The sequence below is a fragment of the Mycotypha africana genome (assembly GCF_025528875.1).
Source record: "Mycotypha africana strain NRRL 2978 chromosome Unknown BDF20scaffold_11, whole genome shotgun sequence".
NCBI lineage: Eukaryota > Fungi > Mucoromycota > Mucoromycetes > Mucorales > Mycotyphaceae > Mycotypha > Mycotypha africana.
In genome coordinates this window covers 441,633-456,420 of record NW_026515735.1, presented here as the reverse complement: position 1 = coordinate 456,420, position 14,788 = coordinate 441,633, and the positions used below count along the sequence as shown (strand labels likewise).

Genomic DNA, 14,788 nt, shown 5'->3' with positions numbered 1-14,788 from the left:
AAATGCTTCCCATTTTTTGTAATTCTATTGACTCCAGTCTTACAGTTTTACCAGTCAAATTAGATCATGAAAAGATCAAAAAATTTTCAATTCAGGCTTTTTATTTTCCCAATTTTCTGGACTGTTTTTAAATAAAAACATACGTGGAAAAAACCCAAGCATAGATCAATTTTGTGGATCTTGTTCGAATAGGTTAAATATACGTTATGTCCACCTATCCCTTATTCTATTTACGTTTCTTAAAGCCGCCCCCAACAGACTGTTATGTTGGGCAGCATTTCACCATTGTTTGGACGATCGAAAATGATTTAGGAGATCAGACGTACTTGGAACCTGTAACCGTCAACTTATCTCTCCACACCAGTCGAGTGAGCCCTGGTAATGACGACCAACAATTAGGCTTACGTTTACTAAACTCAAATGAATCGACAAGAACCAAAAGAAAAAAGGCTTCTCCATATCCGCCTCATGATAAATTATCATCCACCACGGCAACAGCAGCCAAACGTGATATTACAACCATTTTTGATCCGTTCCGCGGGGGTGGTATGGTTACTAAACTGGTGGTTGAGGAACTGCCGCTTAATATCAGCCATAAAAAGGAACCTCTTCCATTGGGTACAAAAGTTGCTGTACAGTTGAGTATGGCATTATCCAATTTGGATACAAATAGCAGCCATAAAGTTTGGCAAGGCGCTTACCCGCTCCATTCAAACATTTGGATCATACCTGCTTGGTCTATACCCATCACGGCGACTGTAGTCAAACAGCGTCATGAAAAAGCCGCGAAAAGTGGCAATCAAGCCGAAAGAGTATTATGCATACCCTGCGACCCACACCGTCAACAGCTTGTAAGGATTAGAGAAGATGCTGTACAGAGTATTGCTCGGCATGTTTGGTAAGGAGAGCGAAAACGGGTAGTTTCTGTTTAGTCCTTAATTTTTACTGGCTCCACATTGTTGTACATAGGGATTGTGGTATGGGTATGTGCTATTTTTTGAGCGAATACAAGTTGGATATGGATAATATCACTATTTTAGAACTTGGTAAAGATACAGGCAAAAATACTTGCCCATCGCACATATGGAAGTTACCTTTTTGTTGAAATGCCCTCGTACCTTTCTCTTTGCTCATTATATTACCACAGGAAGCGGGACAGGCTTGGTTGGCATTTTCGCGTCGCTTTTATTCAAACCCCAAAAAACGTACTTGACTGATTTATCTGATGCGCTTAAAATTATGCAGCAGAATGTTAATCTGGTTGAAAAACAGTGCAATAACCATACAAAAACTGTAGTAGCTGAACTGCCGTGGGGATCTGAAAAAGTACCAGAATATAGTAGGGTGAATTTAATTCTGTTGGCAGATGTGCTGTATAATCAGTCGTCACATGATGTATTACTCGATACGTTATCCTGGCTCTTAGATAATAACAACTGCAGGGCTCTTCTCGCGTATAAAGAACGTAATCCTGACGAGAGGGAATTTTTTGACAAAGTTGCATCCAAAAAGTGGAAAATGACACAGTTGAAGAGCATGCGTGATTTTATGTGTGAAATCTACATGATTCATAAATAAACATTCCTCCCTCAACAGCTAATATGTTTATGCTCCTAACTACTGTAAACAATTCTATACAAATGATGTATATCTTTCTATTGATACTATTACTTTTGCGATACCATACTTGCAACAAGAAGAAATGATTTTTGCCATGTCCTGCACTACTTCAAAGTACCAAACTGACATGGAACTCAGATCTATCACTCAATTGGTAATTTTTCATGGTTGTCTCAGCCACGTTCTCTTTATGATGCTTTATCATTATCTGCAGATTGAACTAACAGAATTAATGTAGCCACATACTTAATATAATCATTTTACCAAACTTCAGCTTGAATAGCGTCACAAAAAGCTCTATTATCTTGGTTGCCGCATGTTTCTTCGATGTAGGGCAATGAAAAGGTGAGAGCTTAAACGATAGGGGTAATAAAGATCAGCAGAGTAGCCTGTGACATAACATCTTTCTTAGGGTTTAACAGTCATTGGATTCAGATATTATAATCTACTATACATAGTCAATCATAGGCAAACATGAGGTAAATATTGGAAAATATAGGCAAATATAAGCAACAACGTAGGCAATCATATAGAAACGTTTACCAAATGCATAGGAGAGGAGATTTTGACACCTTTCGAATTTACCGTGTAGCTGAAGAGGAAAGTATCAAATTGTACGTTCTAATGTTTGCCTATGATTGCTCATGATTGCCTATGCTTGCCTATGATTACCTATGTTTGCCTGTATTTACCAATATTTACTTGTTTAAAGATACTTTCCTCTGGTAAAACCGTATGTTGAGAACGTCAGATTTCATGCAAACTAAAACAACCATGGTCTGTGAGTTTTTCAAAGACTGAAAAAGAGAATGGAGGTTCTTCTTGAATTTGTATTTGCATTCTTCAGACCAGTGTGCTCCCCGACTCTCACTTCGATAGTGGTATAAGGTTAGTTTAAGAGAACGTATGTCTGTAGACATACCATTTGAACACACGTCTTTATGAAAAACATTTTGAATAAAGGTTCCCAAGAGTACAGTATATTGTCTAATTTAAAGTACTTTCTTCAGATCTCATCAAATATTTGGCAGCGCTTTCGGTGGTTTTTGAGATCTTTTCAGGAAACAGATTGTACATTAATCATAGCTAAAACTACTTAACTTCTCAAATAAATTTCCCTGTAGATCCTGAAACGTAAGGTATTTGTTTAGGTTGTGAATTGGGTAATTGTTGTAAGTCAATGACTATCAGTCCTCAGGAGAAAAGAAGATTCTTGACATGTAAGGTTCAGCGGGAAGTATATCATTAGGTAGGCTAATGACTATTTTCAGCTTCAGGAAATTTTATTTACGTAGGTCTTTATCTTGTTTATATATAAACTATAGTTAGAATAATCTTTACTTGTTTATATGAATTGAATATTTTTACCAAACACAGCCAAACGCCAATGTTATCAGCGTCAGTGTCACAGATTCGGCTACTACCAAATTTTAAGGGCATTTTTGATGTTTTTTCATTCTAAAATAAGGAAGGATTAGTCTTTAACCTGGCAAAAAGCTGTTTATCATCCTTACACTCTTGGTTACAACTTTGAACGGATTAAAGTAATGCCAAGGAGAATCTTTAGACTTGAATTGATTATCGAGTACATTGACTTGCTGAAAAGATAGGAATTCATCTGATTATTGTTCTCTTGATTCTAAGGTTAAGCACATCGTGCGTACTCATGCTAAAAATGTTATCAGTACGTTGCAGATAAATCAAATTCAAAAATAGTTGTATACAGTAGTATTGTTATTTCCCGCATTGATCTTTAAAATTGTGAGTTTTGTTGACAGTAACAGTTTCAAATTAGAGAATATACGCTGTGATATGATTGCGTGGCAGGCTTGCGTAGTATTGGCTTAAAAACTTCTATTGTTGTCGTCCAAGACTGTGCTAATCTTACAAGTTCATGGTATTAGTAGAAATAGCGTTCTCTTTGTTGCTGATAGTGACGGCAATTGAGCTACCATACGCAATTACTATCGTTTGCAAGCAATACGTGAACTCGTTTGAGGCAGATCTTTCAAATGCGGTCGCAGATAAAAGAAATAATTTTAATCTAAAGCACTTCTTTTTATCCCTTTACCCAGTAATGCGTACTCGTTTGAGTTTTCTTCTTATTACCATGCGCATATTGTAAATTGGAATGATCTGCTTTCGCTACTTTCATGCAATACATATACGTGAACAGTTAAACTAGTGTAAGCATACAACTGATATAATTGGATACTCTTGATTAAATTCTGTACTAGTAGACGCATGCAAGGAAAGAAAGAAATCTCATGAAAAGAAAACCCTTGATAGAAATTTTCTCTTCGAAATAACCTCTTTCAGTCGATTTACTTATTGAATTGCTACGTGTCTACAATATGCGCCAGAGAATTTGCTTTAAAAACTCTGAACATCCAAACAGTGTTTAATATTCCAACAAGTTATATGAAAGTACTTTATAGACAGTTGTTGACTATAGCAAAGCCATGCCAAGATGAACTATGTATTTTTATATACATTCAGGTTTATTGTATACTTTTGGATCTTATTATGCTCATATCATACAATTATAGAAAGTAATGCCAGAAAAATTTAAAGGAAGGCTTGAACAAGTTCATATAAACGGAGAAAGAAGTGAATTGTATGGTTTAATAACCAAACATAAAATAAAATAAAGTAATTGCTCAGAAGACATTGCGTCGGTAGGTACTATGTTTCTGTTACTGCTGATTTTTCTTATTGTAACAGTGCTTCTTTTAAAATTATTTTGATCTTGCGAACCTCCCCATCGGATCCTACCAAGAGGCAATTTGCTAGACCGTTATACTCAGCGCCGATATGATTCTTGTTGGAAGCTTTCACCCGCCGTTCAGGAGAGACCATGGAGCTTCCTAATGGTTCACCACCGCATGACACCAGTTGCCAACCTGGACCAACATGGTAGGCTCCTACTTGTTTACCGTGTCTCATTTGGAAGATTTTTAAAAAACCACTTTTTGAAGAATACATTACAAGGAACAACAAAATTTTTTTAAAGCTTGTTTGGTTTTTTGGCTGTTGATAAAGCTCATGCTCGAATACTTCCACCCAACCGCAAACTGCATCGCGGACGCCTTTCCATATACGCAACATCTGCCCTTCGTGAATATCCCATAACACCACTCTTCCTAAAGCATCTGTTGTAGCTGCTAAAGTGTTACGCTGTACTGCACTGATAAAAGGCGCAGGCGACAAATAAATATGATTGATTTTACGGTAAGCATCATTGACAGATAAAACAGCGGGAAGGGGTGTTGCTGGCTCGATGTGAGTGGGTGGCGGACGACGTAAATCAGGGACATAGGGTGTTGGGTTATCAGTCTTATTGTTGTGTAGAGTAGAGTGTCGGCTTATTGTTGTGGTAGTGTTAGACCCTGATGAAGATGAGGAAGATCCCCACCAGGACTTGGCAAATGAAAATACTGGAGAGGCAACCCGTGACACGACATAACTTGCCATGGAGGCTGCTGACATGAGCGGTTTCGATGATTCGGATGTGGCATAATAGGTGAGCATAGGATGAGAACCAACAGCTATAAACTGTGAAGTAGCATTTTTTGGCGGGAATGCATTGGTGGTAGATATAGCGGTAGATGGATCATTGTAAGGTATTTGTGAGTATGTTGGAGAGGGACCCAAACTAAGAATATCATTCACTTCATCTTGATGCTGAAGATCCCATTTTTTATATGTAAAAGCTGTATGCATATGTGAGGCATCGATGCCGCTTTCTCTTTGTCCATCACAAACTCGTAGAACCATCCAAAGACTTTGACCGTCGATAGTAACAATTTTATTACCTCGAAACAGAATTGTAACATCCTCATTCTCATTCGCAAATTGTCGAAGTTTTGCTATTTTGAACACAGGTGGTGGCGCCCTGACCTTGATAGAAAGGACACTAGTCGTTTCTAGTTGCTGTGCTGTCAACAAAACGCCAGACTGATTACCGTAAGTTTTATAGCGTAAGTATCACAGCCTCAGTTAGAACCAAGTGCTTCATAATTAAAGTATACCTCTGAAAACACGCGAATCCAACCTGTATTGTATCCGCAAAGTATATAATGTTGACTGAACGATGTTTTGATCAGAATTCAAAATTTGTAGCTCCAAGCAGCTGAATGGTTGTATGTTGTACTTACGTTAACCGAGTTGATGGAACAAATAAAGGTAAGCATACTACAGCTGTAATCTCCTCTCTGAATGGAACGATATAAGCGTGAGGTTTCGAATTTTATACTATATAGTTATCATAAATATCTTTACCCTTCCTGCTGACAACCTGAGCCTTGACCTAATGCTGAATATTCTCCTTCTTTGTTTAATCGTACCATTACAAATTTTGATTTATGCGCTAATACTAAACTATACCCGTCTGTTGAAGCCGATATCATAATGTTATCGGTACGTGGTATATTAGGAGAAGTAGGTCGAGTTTTACTATAAGAAGTCGAGGGTATGGACGTGTTCAGGCATTCCTTTTCGGAAAGACTGTTCAATGTTCAGTTCAGCCAATGAACAAGACCTCGTCATTTTTCCTTCTTTACCTCATCTGCTTCGTCTTCATAAACATTACTCCAATCGTCTAGGAATTTTCAAGAAAACGTTTGCTTCCGCTCATTGTGCAAATAGTTATGATTCGGGTGAAAACTAACCTTCTTTCAAGGATTTAACATACTGTAAAGCTTCAAGTTTCTCATCTGTGACATCTTCAATGGAACTGGATACTTGAGGTAAGCGACCCATTAGAATAGACAAGATAGGTAAAGGAATTTTATAATGTGATTCTAAGACACATTTTATTCTTCCTTTCAATGCCTGCATCTACGTTCTTAAGTGACATACAAAGTGACAGAAGAAAGCAGCATCAAGACGGAGTAACGACCCTCAGCATGTGGTCAACACAGAAGGTTTAAAAGTCAGTGTAACACATACAGTATTTTAACTAATATTTTAGATGAAATACATTTTTTTTTGGACGAGTTGCAATTGTGTTGTAGACCAAAATATAAACCGTTTAAACAATGATTCAAATTCCAAAAACTTGTTAGCAGTGCGAAACAAAAAAAAAAAAAGAAAAAAAAACCGTACTATTCCTCACCTGTAATGATCTAAATCCTTGAAATACAAGGAAAACCGTGTTTATTACGGCGATTATTTCTTCTTCTTCGCTGGCTTGAAAATGTCGGGTCTTCCAGCTCCGGACCAAACTGCTTGAGATATAGTCATCATGTTAATAGCAGCGTTAATGTCTCTCTGCCATAGCTTTAGACATTGCTTGCAGTGAAGAACGCCGGTACCCTTGAATCCAGGAGTATTAACAATTTGCATATCATCATAGAAACAGAGGCTGCATGTTTTAGAGGTTTTGAATTCATCGATTGTGACAACAATCAATTGACCTTCAGCTTCACGTTTCTTCAGAGTTGCAAAAAGTTTACCGACAACACCACATCTTTGCCCTTTCAATTTTACTACATCTTTTCCAAACATTCCAGCACCAAAGACAATCAATGGTACCCTTCTAGGGAATCCTGAGTACTTATCAGCCTTCCACTTCTTGTCACTTCTAAAAATTATCAATCAGCGCGTAAGCTAAACGATGAACATGTAATTCATTGATACTCACTTGATTGGCGGCTGTTTGTCAACATTCTTTCCTTTCTTCTTCTTCTTCTTCTGCTGTTTTTTCCTCTTCCTTGCCTTGCTTCTCTTTTTGCGATTGTACTTGGCCGTTCCATGAGTCAACATGTTGGCCATAGTTTCGGGTGCTCTTTGCCTTCCTTGGTACAACGTAAACCGGTCCTTTGCTGTTTCATGTCCATAAAAACTAAAGAGAGCGTCTAAGTTATTGAGCATATAACTGATGAACGCCTCATATACTCCTAGACGAGAGGTCTTTGACGAGGGGATTTGACTTTCTACTAGATCTATTCCTGTAACAGCTTTTATACTGTTCAATTTCTTACAATATTTCGTTGACCCTGCCATATGATAGTATTCGGATGTAGTGCATCTTCGCACTTGTCTGTTATATTCAAGGCCAATAGCAGCAGTAAAAACAGACTTTCTTCCGGGATCCAGGGTAATAGGTAAATAAGTATTGTCAACTTCATCCAGAGAGAAATCATCAAGAGTGAGGTCAAATTTTTGGAACGAGGCACCATGGCCAGATTGTTGTCTTTTATAAAAAAGAAAGTCAACTGAAAACCCATCCGTTCTGACAATATTACCAAAGAGCTCTTTGTTATCACCATTCGGTGTAAGTTCAGAGATACTACATGTGCCCAAGAAGTTAAACCTCATACATTATACTCGACTTTATACCGTATTAACTGTATGCTTACCTTTTGTACCTGAGTTTCTTGAAATCAAAGACATGGAAAAACAGCTCTAATTGGCTTTGGTAATTGCGGGGTAAAGAACGTTTCACAAAAGAAGACAGAGCGTTCACGCTCAAGGTAATGAACCTCCATTGAACGGAAACCTTTGGCAGTAAGGATAGCAATTTTGGAAGAGGACGTCGTCGTACGTCAAATGGTTTATGATCATCGTGTTCGCTCTCAAATTCTGCGTTCAAAGATAACAAAAAGGGTACGAAAGACCCAGGATCAGCAGATAATGTCTTCATGTTCACTTTCTTCCCCAGCTTCTTCTTCCAAGGTTCACAAAAGGTTTGGATCTTTGCTTTTATATCTTTGGTAAGGTAGTCATCAGTTGGCCATTTAGGTTTTCCTTGGCATATCTCTTGATAGCAGAAATCACTTGTGACCTTTTTGACAAGCTTCCAAGGCATACACTACGCAAGATGAGAGCTTTTTTTAAAATTCATGTAAGACCCCAAGTAATATTGAGTTGCAACTTACCACAAATGCCGTTTGTATTTTATATATCAAAAAATAGAGAAGTTTCTCCTCAAAATTTTCCACTATACTGTTCGTATAGGAAGTAGCAATTTCGGTGCATGCTTCTGTAATGGCTTGACTAAGTCCAGGAAAGAGCTTGACAGGGAAGACAATCTTAGGGTAAGTCGTTTTAAAAGAATCAAACGAGCTCAGTAATTGTTGTGATATCAGCCTACTATTTGTTGGTCTTTGTCCATTCACTAGCTGTATCATAGAGTACCAGAAATTTTGTGTAAAGATACATTTAATACACTTTGGCTCAGCAAGAGCTGCATTTTCCAAGACGTAATAATTCACAAAGAGCTTCGCTCTAAGAACCAAGTTGCGAATAACAGAACAAGCTTCAACAGCTTTTGACTTGAATGTGTTGCGATAGTCACCAAAAACGCAGTTATCAAGAGGCAACCTTCTTGTAAACGCCTTGTAATTACTTCCCAAATGATGTTGAAAGACCTCTGCCTTTGATAATACATGTTGAGGACACAGAGGAGAACGCACCGATTTATGTCCTGGTTGCTTGCATTTGGTACAACAGGTATTGTCTTTATCCGGTTCTTCATTATTCTCTTTCCTTGCTTTCTTCTTTTCCTTCTTGATTTCAAAGTTCTGTTTGCGTTTTCTGCCTATCGAACCAACTATAGGTACAATGAGGTCGCTTACTAACGATGAATTTACCAACTTTTGAAGCCACATGAGGTGCTTACCTTGATCTGCAGTTTCTGTCTCATACAATTGACATTTAAAGTATTGTTGGGTGTAATGACCCCCTTTACCGCAATCAATACACGTTACATCTAACAGTACACGATGGTTAATCTCTACGTATATATATGATCAGGTATATAGGCTTTCAAAAGGCAAGTTACCATTAACAGCACTTGATTTTTTCTTTTCAAAAATTTGCTTTTTCTTTTCATAAATTATTGTTTTGAACATGGGTCATAGTATGTATCTTAAAAACGTGAAATAAAAGTGAAAGAGACAACATTTGACTCTAAGAGAGCAATATATTTTATAGTGCTTATCTTTGAAAGTCACCCATGAACGCATACAAAAACATTGACAACAGTTAATATAACCATCCCATTCCGCTATGGTATCTGTTATACTATGACCATCAGCCCTCTATCAATGGTTTGATGTCAATCAATTCAAAGTTAACTTTTTTTGGAATTCTTGTCCAAAAAAGGCACCAACGAATATCTTGTTGGTCTCGGAACACATCGTCATTTAGTAAAAAAGTTGTCAAGCTTTTTGTAGTTTGTCCTATTGCAAGATAACATCAATAAAACCATTATTGGCGACTTTCTTACTGATAGAGACTAATTTCTAGGGTTCGATTGTATGTCATCCTTAATGCTGCTTGAATATCACTGAATAATTGAGTATCCAAATATCCAAATACTATGGACTTTTCTAAAAATATTTTTTACTAAATCTAAAATTAAAATGTATATTGTCCATTAAAAATTGTAAATCGTCTAAAATATAAGGTAAAATACTGTATTAATGCAGAAAGAAAAAACCCCAAAAACCAGGGATTTTTTATTTTATTCAAATCAGGCAATTCACTTTTTCTTACTGCCAAGAAGAAAGGCACGGAAGTCATCATTAGTTTTTGGTGCTGCTGTTGAACTGTCTGCTGTCACATTTGTTTCATTGGTTGTTGAAGAAGATGTAACCGTAGCAGTAGTACCTGCTGGAATCTTATTCATACGTCCGCCTGGGAGTTTGACAGATCTTCCACGACCACGGCCACGCCGCGATATCGGATAACCCTCCGGTATGTGTTCCTTGATTGTATTGCTACTTCCGACTGCAGCGTTATCTCGTGATTTGTGCTTTTTGGATTCTGCATTCTCTGTTGATTCATCGACAGATAATTTACGCTTCAATGTTGACGACGTATTCATGGGCGTTGATCCACCCGCTCTGCTGAAAGGTAGTTCTGGCTTCTTAAACTCCAGCTGTTCGCTCGATTCTTTTTCTTCAACATTCTCATCCATTTCATCATTAGAAGTGCCTTCTTGTCCTGCTGTTTTCAAGGTCTCTGATGCATTCTTCATCATTGAATTTTGACTTGGTTTTCTAAATTCATGTTGCTCCAATTTCTTTCTTTCTTTCGCCTTTTGCTTTTGAGCGGCACGATGCTGACCCTTTTTTCTCTATTTAAAAAACTTTTGTGTTGGCTTGAAGTTTTTAACAGGAAAGTATTATGAAGTATTTCATCCAACCTTTTCGTGAATCTTCTTTTCTTCCATTATACGTGCTTTTTTGTTTTGTTCTCGTGCATATTGAGATTGCCATTGTCTTGTTAATAATTGTGTCTTATGATTGATTTTCAAAAGGCATTGCTCATACGACTCCAAAGTGCCAACTTCGCGTTCAAAAGTGGACCACGCATCCATCAATCGGTTTGGATTATCGAGGCGTTTCTGAATAGCTTGCTTGAACAAAGTTTCGCAGCGAGAATTGTTGCCATGCTCGCTAACAAATAATCGAAAAGTCAATGAAAAAAGTTGTACTCATTGAAATAGACGGCCTTCACTCACCGTTCGAAGTTTATGAATTGAAGCCAAGCTTCTGTATCTAAACCATGTCTATCAACTATGTCTTGCCACAGTTCTCTTGCTTTATCAATATCACCCAGTCGTTTTGAGATGTAAGCATAATATTTCTCTACTCTATAAAAGGGGTCTCCAGTGTCTGGGAACACTATGATAAGGACTTGAATAAGAAGATCTTTTCGACACATACAGAAATTTAATGAGACATACGTTCATTGAGATACTCTAAACATTCTTCAAATGTAACACGCAGATCCATCACTACATCCTCATCCACTATCATAATAGATAAATTCAGTAAGTTGAAGGGTAAGGTATGGCCCCGTTAATGCTCAACTTACAGTCTTCCCAATCGACTTTTCTTCTCTTGTAATCACACTTTGCCAATAATACAGTTACCAGATCTTCAAGGCTAGATAAAAGTAATTTTGATCCCATGGCTCTATCAAATACCTCTGATTTTTGTCGGGTTAATATTTACACACAGCAATCATTTATCACTGTCCTTTACCTTCGATATGTTCATTTGGCTTATCATTCGATTCGAGAATCCTTGCTAGATGAGTCCAAAGGATACCAGACCAAGGACAGTTACGAATAGCTCTAAGGCAAGTCGATTCCAAGAACGAGGGTATTCTGGCTTGTTCAATCTGAGTCGAAAAAATTTGATTAGTTACCAGGAAGTACTTTACTAATATCTTCATTTCTCTCATTAATAAAAATGTCCCTTACTAAAAATAGAATATAGTTGTTCCATAATTCAGGATTAGTGCAATGTAGCAAAATAGCTCTTTCATAGAGTGATCGCACATGATTCAGTGAGAACATATTTTTGGCACCCTTTTCAAACTCGATATATTGATAGAATGAATCCAAACTATATTGTTCGGATGTCAGCTTCATTTCATACACATCTCTTTCTTCGGCGGCCTTCTTCGTTTTTGCAAAAACTTTATTGGCTTCTACCATAGTCTTCTCGTAGTTTGTATTAGCATAGTTGGATATAAAGGTTGAGTAAGCACTGAATGTATCTGCGTATTGAATATGTAACACAGCCAATCGATCTAAATACATTTTATTGACAAGCTCAATTTGATCCGCATTTTCGAAGTTTTTCAAAACTTCAAGTTCGAAGTCTGAATAGGGTTTCCAAATCTCTTGTCCTTGTTGAACATGCGACGAAGTCGCACGAACAGCACGTAAAAGATATTCACGGGTTTCCTCGATCAAGTCCATCATACTCTCATCCTTATTTGTCATTTCTCCAGCGAAATTTTCATGAAATTTATGCAATCCATATTCGACATAATCTTTCCAAATTCTAATTGCTGTAAAAAACGTAAACACAGTTAAGCATACATTGTCAAGGTAGAAAAAAACAAGACTTTTTTTTCAAATTTACAGAAGTAGTCTTGCTCTGCTTTATTGTATAAGTCTTGTAACTTGGCTTGCCCTTCAACAGTATTTGCATGTTTTTTTGTATCATTGATCCAATCGAGCCATAAATCTGATAACGATCAATATGTCAAAATTAATGACCTCTATTGAATTAAGAGGTAAACAATTCTTCTCTAATTTACCTTCACTTAGTGGGTAAATGTCATGCATGGCCAATCGGGCTTCTTCAAGTTGATCGTCAAACCCTGCTTTCTTCAGAAGGCCAATCAGCTGGACGTGCAAATCATATCGTGTATTATCTTCTGATAGCTACAGTAGTAATATTCAAGTGAGGAAATGACTACAATCGCTTAACAGTTTGCGCACTTACCTTCTCCATAATACTGGGGATTGCTTCCAGTTCCTCCAAAGCCTTCTGTGCATCGTCTAACTGCTCAGTATTCTCTTTAACGTCCATCGACGATTTATCATCAATTATCATAGCTTCTGCAACTGGAGACTGTTTATTCTCGGTAGTATCTGTTGGTTCTGACATACCGACACGTAGTCTAAGGTAATGGGTAGAGTAACAAAAGATTTTAAACTCGAAGGTGCTTGCAACCACAATATTACTTTTCGTGACTCGCTGCTGCATAAAATTCAAGATTCAGTCAAAATCCAAAAATTGGCAGCCTTGTAGGTCCGTCCCTGATTTTATTCGATTTGTTAATGTTATCAATTTTAACCAAAAAGTACCCTCTGGTTCGGCGACGTTTGATCTCAACATTATGGCGATCATACCACGCCACCAATAGTATCAATGATTCCAACCGAAAATTGAAAGGCTATGAATTTTACGAAAAAGTATTGGGTTCACCGAAATATATCTTAGCGCCCATGGTAGAACAATCAGAGCTTGCTTGGAGACTACTATGTAGACGTTACGGGGTCCAACTGTGCTATACACCCATGTTTCATGCCCGTCTCTTTACAGACCCTGGATGTGGAGAAAAATATCGATTTGAACAATGGTCAACCAGCCTTATGGATAGACCATTGATTGTTCAAGTAAGGAAGTGCCTACTATTGGTTTTGGGTACAGCAGTGGCTCAAAAAGAGACAGAAAAAAATAATAATAATGAATTATCTATTTTGCATGAGTTAGTTTTGTGCCAATGATGTTGATCATTTCTTAAAAGCAGCCAAGATGGTTGAGAACCAATGTGATGCCATTGATTTAAACCTCGGTTGTCCTCAAGCTATCGCCAAAAAAGGCCACTATGGATCTTATTTACAAGACGACTGGGATCTGATCAATAAATTAATCTCTACTGCCGATAAAGAGCTCAATATTCCTATCACTGCTAAAATTAGAGTATTTAAGGATGTGTCAAAAACGATCGACTACGCTAAAATGATCATAAAATCCGGGGCTCAGTTATTGACAGTTCATGGGCGATGTAGAGAACAGAAGGGACACCACACCGGTTTAGCTGATTGGTCCATCATCAAAGCAGTGAGAGATGCCATTCCAGATACTCCCATCATTGCCAATGGGAATATTCTGTACCATGAAGATATTCAGCGCTGTCTGGATGCGACAGGCGCAGATGGCGTAATGAGTGCAGAAGGAGCACTATTCAATCCAGCCATTTTCCAAAAAGAGAGAAATATGCCTCCCTTAGCGTATGAAATAGCGCTAGAATATTTGAATATCTGTAAATCAGTCCAGCCAACAACTAGAGCAGAAGTGGTACGAGCCCACTTGTTCCGATTGCTTCATGCCAGTTTAAAGCAAAACGAAAATCTACGTCCATTATTAGATGGCTGTAATTCTCTTGATATGATGGAGCAGATAGTTTGCGAACTAAAAATTAGAATGGAACGGGAAAGACTTCAATGTACTGAGCTGCCCGTAAAAGGGGATATTCACCAAATTAGGGATTATGCTCCCTGGAGATGTCAGGTAAAACTATATGTTATTCTATGGCCAAAAGCAATCGCTTACTCATTTATAATAGCCAAGGTTTCGACCCAAACTAAGCGTGGATCACGAAGAATTAAGGAATAAAGAGAGAAGACAAAAAGCATTAGCTGCATTGGCAGCACTGAAAGCTGAAAGAGAACATTTGGACGTTAACAAGTCACGGCAAGCTGCAAGACCATGACCCTTGATTATGGCAACAACCTGCTCGCACACAACTGCTCAAAACAAAATCTCTTTTGTCTTGAACAATGGGTTAGAGAGAAGGAGCTTAAACCTTGGAGAGTTTTGTAAGCTTTATTGCTACTATACCACGGTCC

The 14,788-nt window shown here is 37.7% G+C and overlaps 10 protein-coding genes across 10 annotated transcripts; 2 read left to right on the top strand and 8 right to left on the bottom strand.

The window, feature by feature from the left end:
- Window positions 1-123: 123 nt before the first annotated feature.
- On the top strand, window positions 124-1,179 carry BDF20DRAFT_140950 (uncharacterized protein). The gene is made up of 2 exons (XM_053074770.1): window positions 124-898; window positions 970-1,179. Exons 1-2 carry the CDS (start codon window positions 207-209, stop codon window positions 1,103-1,105), a joined length of 828 nt encoding a protein of 275 aa, XP_052932247.1. The 5' UTR covers window positions 124-206; the 3' UTR covers window positions 1,106-1,179.
- A 1,047-nt stretch (window positions 1,180-2,226) lies between these two features.
- On the bottom strand, window positions 2,227-3,866 carry BDF20DRAFT_990867 (uncharacterized protein; the record flags this gene model as incomplete). Its single annotated transcript, XM_053085329.1, has 5 exons — window positions 2,227-2,530; window positions 2,622-2,673; window positions 2,989-3,040; window positions 3,509-3,685; window positions 3,730-3,866. 5 exons carry the CDS (start codon window positions 3,864-3,866, stop codon window positions 2,319-2,321), a joined length of 630 nt encoding a protein of 209 aa, XP_052932246.1. The 3' UTR covers window positions 2,227-2,318.
- Window positions 3,867-4,081: 215 nt separating this feature from the next.
- On the bottom strand, window positions 4,082-6,012 carry BDF20DRAFT_892884 (Rab3 GTPase-activating protein regulatory subunit N-terminus-domain-containing protein). Its single transcript, XM_053082319.1, has 4 exons — window positions 5,902-6,012; window positions 5,778-5,834; window positions 5,652-5,706; window positions 4,082-5,577 (listed from the first exon to the last, which is right to left on the bottom strand). The coding sequence occupies exons 1-4, from the start codon at window positions 5,967-5,969 to the stop codon at window positions 4,333-4,335; spliced, it is 1,425 nt and encodes a 474-aa protein (XP_052932245.1). The 5' UTR covers window positions 5,970-6,012; the 3' UTR covers window positions 4,082-4,332.
- Window positions 6,013-6,858: 846 nt separating this feature from the next.
- On the bottom strand, window positions 6,859-7,166 carry BDF20DRAFT_892866 (uncharacterized protein; the record flags this gene model as incomplete). The annotated part of the gene is made up of 1 exon (XM_053082318.1): window positions 6,859-7,166. A coding segment is annotated over exon 1 (226 nt), but the record flags the coding sequence as incomplete, so codon positions are not given.
- Window positions 7,167-7,260: 94 nt separating this feature from the next.
- BDF20DRAFT_827288 (uncharacterized protein) lies at window positions 7,261-7,941 on the bottom strand (the record flags this gene model as incomplete). Its single annotated transcript, XM_053078149.1, has 1 exon — window positions 7,261-7,941. One exon carries the CDS (start codon window positions 7,939-7,941, stop codon window positions 7,261-7,263), a length of 681 nt encoding a protein of 226 aa, XP_052932243.1.
- A 241-nt stretch (window positions 7,942-8,182) lies between these two features.
- On the bottom strand, window positions 8,183-8,951 carry BDF20DRAFT_805559 (uncharacterized protein; the record flags this gene model as incomplete). The annotated part of the gene is made up of 2 exons (XM_053076497.1): window positions 8,183-8,434; window positions 8,502-8,951. Coding segments are annotated over 2 exons (702 nt in total), but the record flags the coding sequence as incomplete, so codon positions are not given.
- Window positions 8,952-9,117: 166 nt separating this feature from the next.
- BDF20DRAFT_892850 (uncharacterized protein) lies at window positions 9,118-9,487 on the bottom strand (the record flags this gene model as incomplete). Its single annotated transcript, XM_053082317.1, has 2 exons — window positions 9,407-9,487; window positions 9,118-9,334 (listed from the first exon to the last, which is right to left on the bottom strand). Coding segments are annotated over exons 1-2 (174 nt in total), but the record flags the coding sequence as incomplete, so codon positions are not given.
- On the bottom strand, window positions 9,474-9,683 carry BDF20DRAFT_892849 (uncharacterized protein; the record flags this gene model as incomplete). The annotated part of the gene is made up of 1 exon (XM_053082316.1): window positions 9,474-9,683. A coding segment is annotated over one exon (156 nt), but the record flags the coding sequence as incomplete, so codon positions are not given.
- A 425-nt stretch (window positions 9,684-10,108) lies between these two features.
- On the bottom strand, window positions 10,109-13,139 carry BDF20DRAFT_916429 (uncharacterized protein; the record flags this gene model as incomplete). Its single annotated transcript, XM_053084453.1, has 10 exons — window positions 10,109-10,705; window positions 10,775-11,027; window positions 11,093-11,255; window positions 11,318-11,383; window positions 11,449-11,562; window positions 11,619-11,757; window positions 11,840-12,435; window positions 12,510-12,614; window positions 12,688-12,814; window positions 12,876-13,139. The coding sequence occupies 10 exons, from the start codon at window positions 13,137-13,139 to the stop codon at window positions 10,109-10,111; spliced, it is 2,424 nt and encodes an 807-aa protein (XP_052932239.1).
- A 74-nt stretch (window positions 13,140-13,213) lies between these two features.
- Window positions 13,214-14,652, top strand: BDF20DRAFT_838989 (dihydrouridine synthase-domain-containing protein; the record flags this gene model as incomplete). The annotated part of the gene is made up of 3 exons (XM_053079229.1): window positions 13,214-13,552; window positions 13,650-14,450; window positions 14,506-14,652. The coding sequence occupies 3 exons, from the start codon at window positions 13,214-13,216 to the stop codon at window positions 14,650-14,652; spliced, it is 1,287 nt and encodes a 428-aa protein (XP_052932238.1).
- Window positions 14,653-14,788: the final 136 nt, after the last annotated feature.

Bases quoted from the DNA above. Each gene is read 5' to 3' on its own strand.
- BDF20DRAFT_892884 (XM_053082319.1), bottom strand. From the start codon at position 5,969: ATGGTACGATTAAACAAAGAAGGAGAATATTCAGCATTAGGTCAAGGC. The intron at 5,835-5,901 runs GTAAAGATATTT...CGTTCCATTCAG, and splicing joins TCAGGTTGTCAGCAGGAAGG to AGAGGAGATTACAGCTGTAG. The intron at 5,707-5,777 runs GTAAGTACAACA...AACATCGTTCAG, and splicing joins GTTCCATCAACTCGGTTAAC to TCAACATTATATACTTTGCG.
- BDF20DRAFT_140950 (XM_053074770.1), top strand. From the start codon at position 207: ATGTCCACCTATCCCTTATTCTATTTACGTTTCTTAAAGCCGCCCCCA. The intron at 899-969 runs GTAAGGAGAGCG...TGTTGTACATAG, and splicing joins AGTATTGCTCGGCATGTTTG to GGATTGTGGTATGGGTATGT.